General features: G+C 42.1%; 1 protein-coding gene across 2 annotated transcripts in view; it reads left to right on the forward strand.

Annotated features, from left to right (window-relative positions):
* The window catches only part of RGL1 (ral guanine nucleotide dissociation stimulator like 1), a 131,209-nt gene that overhangs the window by 482 nt on the left and 117,571 nt on the right, over positions 1-13,156 (forward strand). For both annotated transcript variants that reach the window (XM_081193288.1, XM_081193291.1), the window contains one exon: positions 12,226-12,386. In XM_081193288.1, the coding sequence (XP_081049414.1) occupies positions 12,336-12,386 (51 nt within the window). In that variant the 5' untranslated portion in view covers positions 12,226-12,335. Of the gene's footprint in view, positions 1-12,225; positions 12,387-13,156 lie in introns of those variants that run through there.

Consider the following 13,156-nt stretch of genomic DNA (forward strand, 5'->3'; position numbering starts at 1 on the left):
GAAGGAAAGGAAAAGCATAATTAGATAGCTGGATGCTTTCCGTAGTTCGTGTCTGCAGGGAATACATCTTAATCCTTTTGTGCGCCAATGTGTGCTTGCACCACACGGGGTGGACAGGCATGTATTTGTTTCATTCAGGGTGCATCAAAGTTCACTCTGCTCTGAGGGATCCTACCCAGCTGGCTTATATTTTCTCATGAGGACCTTGATATTCTGCGCATCACAGATATGTCTGGCTTGTTACACTGTCAAGTGCTTGGTTTGGTGCTGAAATCTAGTTATTTTGCTGCTGGCTTTATTTGTGAAATTTCTTCTTAACAACAACAACAAATAGGCAGTCATCTAAATTTTACTCAGAGTAGACCCAGTGAAATTATTTACCATGACTGATACCACCCAATAATAATGCATTCACTGTTCACACCAATTGCACTTGCTTTGCTGTTTGGGCTCCTCCCCAGAGCTGGTATTGCAGCAGAATGCTGGGAAGGGGCATGAAGTTCTTAGTTTACCTCCTCAAGAGATGCCACCTTCCAATGAAATTTGAAACCAAAACCTCCCCAGTCTGTTGGAGTTCAGATGGGACAAATAGAGTGCCTGGAATAGGAGACTTCTGCAGTTCATATATGAGTACTATTATTTCCTAATTACGTTTTATTAACTTTCCTTTAAGATTAAACTGGCTATGAAACACATTATATGCTCCTCAACATATTCCTCACAGCATTGCATTTTGTTTTGTTTTGTTTTTTGCTTGTGCAGCTGTCAAACCCTTCTAACCAGGGCTAGGAAATTAGAAAGGCTGGCTCACTTATTATTTATTTTATTATTTATTAAATTTATGTACCACCCTTCGTCTAAGGATCATAATTTGAGGTTTGATGGCAGATCGAGTCCTCATAGGAATGGTCTTGCATTGAGTTGTTCTCACTTGCCAATGTCAGTAGCACTTCTGGCTGTTTCAGCCTTAGATCCAAGTGCGTAGTAAGGGTTTGCTTGGGTTTAGGTGCTGGCAAACCACCGCTCCTACCTGCTGAGCAAGCGAGAGTTGCTTAGCTAGCACACATGGTTCCCCAAATGCAAGGGGAGGATGAGACATGCTTTGGCAATGGACTGAGTGCTGTGTATACCCATTTATTTTCTTGGGATGCTTAGTGGGGAGGGTTGAAAGATGCTCAGGAGCCTTCTCCCTCCCACTTACCTGTGTAGGGTGACTCATCTGTGCAACCCCATTTGCAGGAGTGAAGCTTAAGTTCCTCCTGTGTCTTGGGACTCTGCAGAGAGGTACGCTGCTTTAGTACACAGGTGTTATCCATCTTCCTTTTCATCTTTGGCTGTTGGTGGAAAGTACAAATTGCTGAGTGACCTTTCACCAAGGTTTGCCATCACCAAGTTGCCGATGTAGCCTATGGTGATATTCATGATCCTTCCCCAATGGAAGCTTTCCTTTCAGGACAAATAGACTGGGGCCGCAGCAAGGGGCATAGGTTTAAAACCTTACTCCTTTGCCTGCCAAGGTCTCAATCCAGCTCAGTCTCTCCCCACAATTCCTTTAGTTTGGCCCTCTACTTGCCTTTTTCCCTACCTAATTATGATTGGTGTTGTACTCGTGCCATCATAAACCGATGCTAGGGTAATATCATCACCACCATGGTTTTGAGCTATGCTAGTGGATCAGATTTAGTTGCAGTCCCATCTGGGCTGGCTGAAGACATTTTGCTAACTGAGAAGACAAGATGGTGCGCTCCCTCCCACCCATTTTATGAACAAAAGCCGATTGGACTGGCAGTTGAATCTTCCACTGCATCTGAGGACAGCAGGCTAAGCTTAGAGGAAATGGACCACGAAACACAGAGCTTTGTCCTCCAATCCCTTGCCATTGCTTTCTGCCTCCACAGCAATTGCTGCTTAAGGCAGGTGCTTCTTCCTGGCTAATGAATCCTAGCCTTATCCAGCTGACATAAGCTGATGATAGGATTGCACTGTGGGCAGTGTGTCCCAGAATTTCCAAATAGCTGAAGAAATTTTATTTTCTTAAAATTTGAGCCACATTTTACTCTTACACCCAAACAGTTTTAGAGGTTAAAAGTATAAGCCTGACCTTCCTTGAGAATAGCTCACTTCCTGTCCCTGCAATTCACAGTTCTGGTTGTGCCTTCCAACAGAAGGAGAAAACCCTAGAATACAGTGGTACCTTGGGTTACATATGCTTCAGGCTACATACGCTTCAGGTTACAGACTCTGCTAATCCAGAAATAGTACCTCGGGTTAAGAACTTTGCTTCAGGATGAGAACAGAAATCGTGCTCTGGCGGCACGGCAGAAGCAGGAGGCCCCATTAGCTAAAGTGGTACCTCAGGTTAAGAACAGTTTCAGGTTAAGAACGAACCTCCAGAATGAATTAAGTTCTTAACCCGAGGTACCACTGTAGTCACTCTTGCAGAGAAACATCAAGCAGCCTCCTTTTAGAGCTAACAGTTCCTTATTTCTCTTGTTGGAGAGTAGACAAAGGATTCCATCACATCTCATGCATAGATGCAACAAAATTATCTGTGCTCACAGAGTCCAGTTAGAAGGAAGGAATGCCAAAGCAGGGAATTGTGGTGGATGTAACAGCCACCCTCTGTTGATGGGTACTATGAGCTCATTGAAGCATTGAATTGTTTCTTTCATTTATTTTTCAATTTTTAGTTTTGTTTTTGCATTAAGGAAAGATGGTTGCACCAAGGTGGACGGGGGCTTGTGCAATACATATCAATGGGAGAGTCACAAGCTAACCCATGTCTTGTAGAGTGTCAGTTTTGCTGTCTCCACCCCCCCCATCTCATTGTTCTGTTTCAGAGGTTTATTTAGGCTTGTCATATTTCAAAAAGTAACATTCATGACACCCCCAAAATTGTTGAACCTGAAATTTTTCAACTTCAACTTTATTTATTTTATTTTATTTTATTTTATTTTAATTCTTTCCCACCAGGGGGAAGGGGGTGGGACTGAGGAGGTAGGTTCCTTTGGACCTGCTCCTGAGCAAGTGGCCACAGGCTCTGCGTCCTGGAAAGGGGAGTTATTGTCCTTCTTTGAGAAGGTAACGCAGCGGCTCTCAAGGGGGGAGGAAGGTGGGGGGAGGATAACCGAGTTGTCTTTATTTTCCTCTCTAGGTGGCTGGCAGGCGCTTGGGCCCTCTCTCACCCTCTTTCCACTGTCCTCCACGCTCCCCTCCTCCTCAGTTGGGGCTGCAGGGGGAGGTGGGGGGCGCTAGTGCACTTTGGGTCTCCCACGTAAGGAGGGGGGCATTCCTTTCACTGCTCAGCAGAAAATACATATAGGAAATTTCTGACATCTCTTAAAATTCAAATTTTCCCTCAGGGCACCATTTTAGGAGTCCAATTTCCTGGCATGTCCGGAAGTTTCCGGATGTATGGAAAGCCTAGTTTATTTTCTGATGTAGCTTTCTGCTTCTTTGATAAAGAGTGCCAAAGAGGTGCAACAGTTCAGTCAGTAACTTCCAGGTCTGGGCATCAGTGGCGTAGCGTGGGGGGTGCAAGGGGGGCCGGCCGCACCGGGCGCAACATCTGGGGGTTAGAGTTAGGGGGCGCAAATCCACGGGTTAGGGGGCGCAAATTACTTGCCTTGCCCCGGGTGCTGACAACCCACGCTACACCACTGCTGGGCATATGCATAGAGTGGGGCTGTTGACATGTCTTGTTGTGTGCAAGAAGCCAAAGACATCTGGATGCAGTTGTTGCTCTGTCTAAAGTATCTGAAGGAACGCCTATGGAAAAAGCACAGTGCAAAAACATGTGCTGTTATAAATGAAATGAATGCAGATTTGCTTCTTAAAAAAAGAACAGAACGTAAATGCTTCACTTGGGTTGTACAAGAGAAAGTCCTCCCCCTTTTTCCCCTTTTCTTTTTAAGAAGAGCCTAATTGCTGTATGTGAAATACTTTTAAAAAGACAGGCTCTGGATTTCTCATCAGCTATTAGGAATACCTTGTGATTCAGAAAGGCAGTTTCAAAGGTAGCTTAGGATGCCTGCTGTATGTCTGTTGTCTGTCGCTGTTTGATCCTCAGCTAAGATTTTGACAGATGTTGCCACCATCTAACTGGCTCCTTTTCTCTCTCATGTATATTTAAGCATAAGCGTGCATGCACAAACTTGCTAGCAGAACTGGTAACAGTGTCTCCCTGTCTGTATTGCTGTGGAATGTGGCGGATGGAATATTCTCCTGCCTTCTGGCTTCTCAAGCTGCAGGAGACCTTTTCACACATGACCTGTGTGTGGCAACAAGAACTGTAGGCCTGCAGCTTTGGGCCCAGTCTTGAAAGTCTTATAGCTCCTCCCATTTGCCATAGCCTTGCCAGACTTTGTGTGCATGTGTGTTGGAGTTAGGATGGGACATGCAATGAATGAGGCTGCTGTGAAAGGAAGACTTAAATAAAAAGAATAGTGACAGATGTAGAACTTGGAGTTTTGGACAGCTAAGAATTTCGTAAGCAAAATATGATTTATTTTATCCTTGTATGAACCCAATTATTATTAGCTATGCCAGATTTTCCCAGGACACATTTAGTAGTTGCTGGGTTATTTTATCTGTCAAGACTTAAAAGAAAGGAGAAAGAAAAGTATCTCATACATTCCAAAACCAAGGCCTCATCATGGTCTGCCTCAATCAGAATATCATGAGTTCATATTTTGGCTCTCTACATACTATATACTCTTGTGTATATAGTGCGGTGGTGCTTAAATGATGCCAGCAATGTAATAAAATGTTCTCCTTAGCCAGCATGAATTAAAGATAGAATTTTTCAAAAAAATTATCACGAAAGCTTACCAACAGGCCAATTAATATCCAAAAATAGCTCTAAAGCAGTGACAGGGAACGGGTTTCACCTCAAGGGCCACATTCTGTCACAAGCAACTTTTAGGTGGGGGGGGGGGAGAAGCAAAACTGAGTGGAACAAGAAATGTAACACTTTAGTATACAAATGACCACCATTTTGTGTGGGGGGTTCCGCTCCTGGCCCCTGTGCATGTTGGTGGAACATGTTACCTCACCCTGTTCTGCCCCCATTCTTCCCTTTTCCAGTTCCAAAAGGACCTGTATGTCCTTGTTTGTGTGTCATTAGAATGCACCTAAAATGGCCACCACTTGTAGTAAGCTACATTCCAGCCATGCAAAAGCCAGAGGCTTCCACAAAGCCCTATCTCTCAAGGCCAGCAAGAGACATGACTGCAGTTCAAGGACTGGAGTCGGACTGGGATGGGGTGTGGCTTGAGGAGAGGAGCATAGCTTTGGTAGAGTATCTTGGGACTGAGGTTCTGGAGGACCAGGAGCTAGTAAAATGCAAAAATATCACATGTATAAGTCTTTAGTTAGATACATAGTGTTTGTGGGTGCCAGACTCCCCTACATTCTTGTGTTAGAATTGAAACAAGGCTTAGAGAGTTAAACTGGATGCCAGACCCTTAATCCCTGGACCCAGTTTACCATGCTCAGGAGATGGTCTAGGAGATGGGCCATTAAGAGAACAAAGGAAAGGTAATCTGCCATTAAGAAAGTACAGATTCTGGGCCAGACTCAGAGTTAGTTAGAAGACAAAGGCAGAGTTTGAGGTAGAGGTTTTTTTAGGGTTGGCTGCGATGTGACCTAGAAGAAAAAATGTTGCAGGCTAATAAAGGCAGCAAGCTGGAGAGAGGGTTGGAGCACATATATGTGTAAATAAACCATATATCACGAAGACACCACAGTCTCCACTGTGCCTCATTTCCAGCAGGAAACACAAACCCTGTGTAAGCACCTGGAACCCCCATAATCTTGCACCGCTTGGAGATTAGGGTGGCGTGGCAACAGTAGTAAAAATACATGGATCACTGAGCTTTGGCTCTGTACGCTTCTTCGGGTGCTGGCTGTCTTCCTGGAGATCTGATGTGAGGGCAGTGGGCTTTCAGCTGCAGTCCCACCTATACTCAGCCTGTATTTGCAGAAATTGCAAAAGGCCAGTTAGCACCCAGTGAGCTCCTTCTGGAGGGAACCAAACCTGAGTATGTTCTGGACCATGGAACTTCTCCAAGGAATGGGCGAATGCAACAATCTATCAAAGTAGTCGGATTTCGGCACTTTATCTCCTTGTCTCGTGCTAAAGTTACACTCTGAGGCCGAGTGGGGAAACTACTGCCGAGGCTTTTGGACCTGAGTCCCCCCCATTGGCCATGCTTCCTGGGGCTGGTGGGAGCTGGACATGTTTCCCATCCTGCTGTAGACCCTGTCCTGGTATATAATAATTGGGGCTAAGGGTGCCATTTATTCCGCTCTGCTCAGGAGGGTGGGGAAGTATGTCTTGGCTCTGAAGAACTGAGCCACCAAGCCTGAATGGTAAAAGAGAAATCATCACAGCTGATTTATTTAGTTTTGCAACTCAGTGCTGTGTAGGAATTGCTCAGCAGTGAACATTATTTCCCAAGAGAGATTCACTAGGATAATGCAAAAGTAGCCTGGCTTCTATTTTTTAAATTAAATCCCAGTAACAAACACTATTATTTAGAGAGTGGACTGGAGTGAATAAATACATGGAGTCCCATTGGAAGAGAAGAATGTTATCTTAGAAAGCAGTGGAATGAAATATTCCACTCATTCCAAACTCATGCTTTTCAGTATTTTATAACAAAGTCAGAAACAGGCTTGTGTGTGTGTGTCAGCAAGCAAAAAGAGATTTTTGTCTGACTTTTACTTCTCAACGGAGACGGAGTTGGACATGAATCATGCAACTTTGCAAATGGTTTTGGAGCAGCTGGTGGAACAAAACAATAAGCTGAATTCCTTCTCTAAAATAGTTGCCAAACTGTCCGTTTTCTACATCGGGCCAAGCTATGCTTTATTCTGCTTTGCTCTCTGAAGTCATTGCATCTTATCATAGGAGCTAGTCAGTCTTGTGCAGCAGAATAGTAAGCGATCTCCCCTCACCCTTGGGTTTCCTTGGTATCTGCTGGGTTCTTCCTACAAAAGCCTGGTCATGTGCAGGCCCACTTTACAATGGGTCGTGTACAACTAAGTTTTACTCAGAGTAAGCCCATTGAAATTAATGGAATTGTTAGTCATGTTCCTTAATTTCAGTGGGTCTACTCTGACTAGGACAAACACTAGATACAACCCATTATCTTTCCTCCCATATCTCCACCCTCGTGAGGGAACTGTGACATCCTAACAAATTAACAACTCAGAGGTTTAGTATTAGGGTTCCTCACTCCTTGGTATCCTTCCACTACAGATATAGCACTCCCCCTCTAAAATAATACTTGCACAGAGTATATATAAGAGTGTTGTAAACATTTACACAATGCTGTACAATAGTTGAATGGCAGGGAGTGGCGTTTTCTTAGCTTTATTGGCTTCCCAATCTGTGTGTCCGCTATTCAAATGCTAAAAGTACATGTGCATCCAACTTTGCAGCTGGGGGGAAAAGTAACAGGTGAATATATTCTTGATCTAAAGCAGGCTTGTGCCTGATGTACTGGCAGCTGTTATGTTGATAGTGTGAAATGAATTATTTTGTACTACTAATTATATATAGAATCTGTTTTTCAAATCACATGGGGTATTCTTTCAGTGCAATGCCTTGCTGTGGGATTAAATTCAAAACTGAAGTCTCAGAGTCAGTGGCGTAGCGTGGGGGGTGCAGGGGGGGCCGGCCGCACCGGGCGCAACATCTGGGGGTTAGGGTTAGGGGGTGCAAATCCACGGGTTAGGGGGCGCAAATCCATGGGTTAGGGGGCGCAAATTACTTGCCTTGCCCCGGGTGCTGACAACCCACGCTACGCCACTGCTCAGAGTGTAAGGACTCTACCTCTGAACTCTTACTTTGATGATTTCTTCACATTCTTCTTGAATGCATATGTTGAAACTTATTCACATAACAAATTTAACAAACCCATGTGCAACAGTCTTCAAACAGATCACCCATTAATTTATGCAACAAAGTCCTTTCTTGGTAAAGATTTTATAATGAGTAAATAAGCCTTCAGTCAGACCTGAGATTGTAAATATTGTTGTTGTTGTTGTTTAGTCGTTTAGTCGTGTCCGACTCTTCGTGACCCCATGGACCAGAGCACGCCAGGCACTCCTGTCTTCCACTGCCTCCCACAGTTTGGTCAAACTCATGCTGGTAGCTTCGAGAACACTGTCCAACTATCTTGTCCTCTGTCGTCCCCTTCTCCTTGTGCCCTCCATCTTTCCCAACATCTGGGTCTTTTCCAGGGTCTTCTCATGAGGTGACCAAAGTATTGGAGCCTCAGCTTCACGATCTGTCCTTCCAGTGAGCACTCAGGGCTGATTTCCTTAAGAATGGATACGTTTGATCTTCTTGCAGTCCATGGGGCTCTCAAGAGTCTCCTCCAGCACCATAATTCAAAAGCATCAATTATTTGGTGATCAGCCTTCTTGATGGTCCAGCTCTCACTTCCATACATCACTACTGGGAAAACCATAAATTAAAAGTAAATATTACTTTTAGTAAATATTGCATTTATAGATTTATCACTGGGACCCACAGCTCACAAATAGGTTATAATTTTCTTGAGGATTCTTCTGGCAAGTTAGTTAGCTGTGCATCGTCTGTGTTCATGATCACTTCAAGAAGTCATGACATGTGAGCCAAACATTACATCAGAATTGGTCCTTTGCTAATCTGCTTATTCCCTGAAAAAAGATTTTTGCCCTTTCAAAAAGAAACTGTGTCCTACTGTAATGTGATCATGACTGTTTTTGTTATCTCATTTTAAAATCCAATTATCCCTTTTTTAAAAAATCTGCTAAGATTGTAGCTTTATTGTTTTATAGAAATTCTATTTCAGTAAAGTCTTTTTGAAAGGAAGGAAAAAGAGACAGACATAGGCATCTGGGTACAGACTTGGATTTTACATGGTTATAAAAATCATTTGGTCTCAGAATAGGTTTGAGGGTTTTAAATTGGTCCTTTGTCTCTGCTGTTATAACATGCATAAGATCACAGAAAATTGTAGAAACATTTTACTCTTTTAAACAAATAATTAGTCCCTGAAAGTGAGGGAATTGATTATTTTATTTTTCAAAACAAATGTCTAAAACTCAGAAGAGAGTCCTTTCCAGATTTATCTATAGCTCACATTTGTGGGATTTTGTGTCCCTGAAATGTTACGTTGATATAGCAATGGAAATATAGGTGTATATAAGTTAAACAAGAGCAAAACCAAAGTATTAGAGAACAATCTGGACAATGAGAAAAGAAAATTACTACAAGAAAAGATGGGCCTTGTCTTTGTGAAAAAAGTTAAATATCTGGGAGTTAAGTTGTCGGGGGAAAATTTGAACTTATATAAAGATAACTATGAGAAATTATGGAATGAAATTAAGAGAGATCTGGAGATTTGGTCGAATTTAAAATTGTCATTAATGGGCTGGATTTTGGTGGTCAATGAATGTATTGCCAAAGACGATGTTTTTGTTTCAAGCCCTCCCAATTATTGACAGTGTGAAATGTTTTAAAGAATGGCAGAAAGTTTTATCTAGATTTATCTGGCAGGGGAAAAAAACCCAGAATTAAGTATAAACTACTAATGGGTTCAAAAGAAAGAGGGTGATTTTCCCTGCCAGATTTGAAGATCTATTTTGAAGCAGCAGCACTCTGCTGGATTAAGGAATGGATACAACTAGAGGATACAGCTGTTTTAGATTTGGAGGGATTTGATAATATGTTTGGATGGCATGCATATTTATGGTATGATAAAGTAAAGGCCCATAATGGCTTTAAAAACCATGTAATTAGGAAATCTCTATATGATGTTTGGATAAAATACAAAGATCTTTTGGAAAGGAAGACACCCAGATGGCTTTCGCCAATGGAGGCTGTGATGGGATGATGAGCTGCTTGTGCGTAAAATCGTAGTCCCTCAGAGTTTGTGCAAGTCCACAAACCTCTGTCTGTGACGGAGCCCCTCAGACATGGCTGCTCTAGTCACTTGCAGATTCCGACAGTGGTTGCTTTCGGAATCGTTTCCAGCATAAAAGCTCCTTAACGGAAACACGTCTTCTGGACTCGCGGCGTGACAGTTTCCGGCGAGGAGTGGGTCTCCCTATGGGAGCTTCAGATACCTCCCCACTGTTCTCGCTGGACGTGTCCCTGAGCCCTCCCTCTTGCTCGCTTTCCCTCAGAGATCCACCTCTCCCCCTGCTGGTTCCTGTTTCAGCTGCTGAGTCTCTGCCAGCCTCCGTGAGCCCTTCCACCAGAGACCCACCTCTCCCCCTGCTGGTTCCTGCTTCCTCCGATGGCAGTTCCCTGACAGAGGCAAAGCCCCAGAAAAATTAAATATGGAAATCAAGTGGTTGAAATATTCAGACTTGTTATTGGAAGATAAAGAAGGATTTAAATTAAAACCATTTGATCAAATTAAAGATAAAATACAGTGGTGCCCCGCAAGACGAACGCCTCGCAAGACGAAAAACCCGCTAGACGAAAGGGTTTTCCGTTTTTCGATGCGCTTCGCAAGACGAATTTCCCTATGGGCTTGCTTTGCAAAACGAAAAAGTCTTGCGAGTCATGCGATTTTTTTCGCTCCCCCCCTTTTTCTAAGCCGCTAATAGCCTTTTAGCCGCTAAGCCACTAAGCCTTTAATAGCCGCTAAACCGCTAATAGCGCTAATCCGCTAAGCCGCTAATAGGGTTGCTTCGCAAGACGAAAAAACCGCTAGACGAAGAGACTCACAGAACGGATTATTTTCGTCTTGCGAGGCACCACTGTAAATTGGTTACATTATCACCAGATCAATGAATTGTATAAATTAGATAAGAAAAATGGTTTTGCTTCTGAAAAACCTAAGTTGAAAACGGAGTTGTTGGACTCTAAAGTTAAAAATTTGTCTAAAATGTATAATTTATTGTTGGAATGGCAGACAAAAGATGAGCAAGTTAAATCAGTGATGATAGATTGGGCAAGAGACGTGGGACACAATATAATGTTTGAAGACTGGGAAAGATTGTGGAGGAAAGGGGTCAAGTTCACTGCATGCATGGTGTTAAAGGAAAATATTATGAAAATGATGTATAGATGGTACTTAACCCCTGTAAAATTAGCAAAGATTTATCACAACAGTGATAATCTATGCTGGAAATGTAAAGAAAAGGAGGGTACCTTTTATTATATGTGGTGGACCTGCCACCACATATAACATATGGTTATGAAAGAAATCTGGGAAAAGATTTATAATGAATTGAAAAAAATGTTGAAATATACATTTATTAAGAAACCAGAGGTCTTCGTCTTGGAATAACAGGTTAGGAATTGCCCAAGAAAGATGTTAAACTGTTTTTGTATGCCACAACTGTGGCAAGAATTTTGTTAGCTAAGAATTGGAAAACGCAAGAAGTCCCTACAGTGGAAGAATGGCAGATGAAGATGATGGATTTTTCAGAGCTAGCCGACCGGACTGGAAGAGTCCGCAACCAGAAGGAGGAGGAGTACCATTGGAATGGATGAAATTCAAAGACTATTTAGTTAAATATGTTAAGATAATTTAATTGGAAAAGCTTGCAAATACCAGATAGGTTTAGGATTTAAATATGTAATGTTAGAGTTTAATATGTTTAAAGTTAAAATAGAAAAAAATATGTTAAGTGATTAAGTTAATTTTATGAGAAAATTGGTTTTGGAAAACTGTTATAATGATATACACTGAAATTCAACTAGGGGGATTTGAGGAAGTCACTTAACAATGTTACTAAGATTGGTTTAAATACAGTTGAGATTTTTGTTTGTTTAAATCTTTTTGGAAAATTAATTTTAAAAAATGAAAAAAGAGTATATAGGTATATATAAAACTTTACACTGTGCTTTACACTGTGATAATGGGACCACAATGGGTGGTCAGAGGAAGAAGAGGGAGCAGACTGAAGTGTTGTCATGAGCAGGAAGAGGTGATGGGAGAAAGCAATGCAGAGTCAGAAGCTGAAGAAACCAAGGAGTCGCCTCCTCTTTGAATTTGTCAAATCCTCTTTGAAAGCCAGCCACATTGGTGGCTCACTCCCTCTCGTGGTTATGAATTCCATAGTTTAACTATTCAGCGTATGAAGAAGCACACCCTTTTGTCTGTCTGAACCTTCCAACATTCAGATTAATTGGATGGCTGTGAGTTCTAGTATTATGAGAGGGATATAAATAAATGGGTCACTACTGACACTATGACTCTTCATTTGGTACAGGAAGCATATAATGATTCCTACAACTATCTGGTTTTCTGAAGCTTTCCTTGGAGGCCACCTGGCACCCTGTTCCTGAAGCATCTGAAACCAAAGAGATCCACAAGGTCCTGATGTATATGGATGATCACATTTCAGTATGGCGTGTATTAGTGATGTGGGAGGTAAGCTGACTGCACGTGATCAGTTATTAACATGAGAGTTTGTGGATAGCAAACCAGCAGCATATGTACTCCAGCCCAGGGGCGTAAGAAAGGGTGGGTGGGTGGGGGCCGCCCCAGGTGCCATCATGGAAGGGAGTGACAATTATCAAGGGACAATTACTGCCCTACTAGGGCGGTTCATAAAAAACTTTTTTAAAAAAATGCCTGCTCCAAAGTTCCTATCTTACTACACTAGGGATTATATAGCTACATATGAAATTTCATGCATATCGGTTACTATCTTGACCCTCCTCCATGAAAATAGCTGTTTATTTGGCCGTTTTCTTATGTCATGAAGGCTGAAATTTCAACAAAGCAGCTGCCTTTGCTAGACTCTTTTCAGGCACCTGCTAAAAGCATTCTTCTTTAGGCAAGCATACCTAGATGCTTAGGAAGTTGAAGTAATTTTAATCTTAATATTTTAGCTTTTGTATGTTTTAAAGTAGTATTGTTAATTTTTCTTGATTTTACTGCTGTTGTGTTTTTTGTTTTTTGTTTTGGTAAACCACTTTGCAGGTTTTTTAAAATAAATTTTATTAAATGAATAAACAATAAATATAAATACAGTAACGCAAGCCAAAACACAATCCATCCTGTAGATTTAAGTATCCGTACACAGTCGCCTACTTGTTATCAGAGGCTCAGAATCCACATTCCTTTGTAAGAAAACCTGACCTTCCTACGCCTCTGCTCCAGCCTAGAAGGATTTTTTTGAGGGCAGTGCTTTTTTC

This window comes from Podarcis bocagei (assembly GCF_964188305.1).
Source record: "Podarcis bocagei genome assembly, chromosome: 5".
Classification (NCBI taxonomy): Eukaryota; Metazoa; Chordata; class Lepidosauria; order Squamata; family Lacertidae; genus Podarcis; species Podarcis bocagei.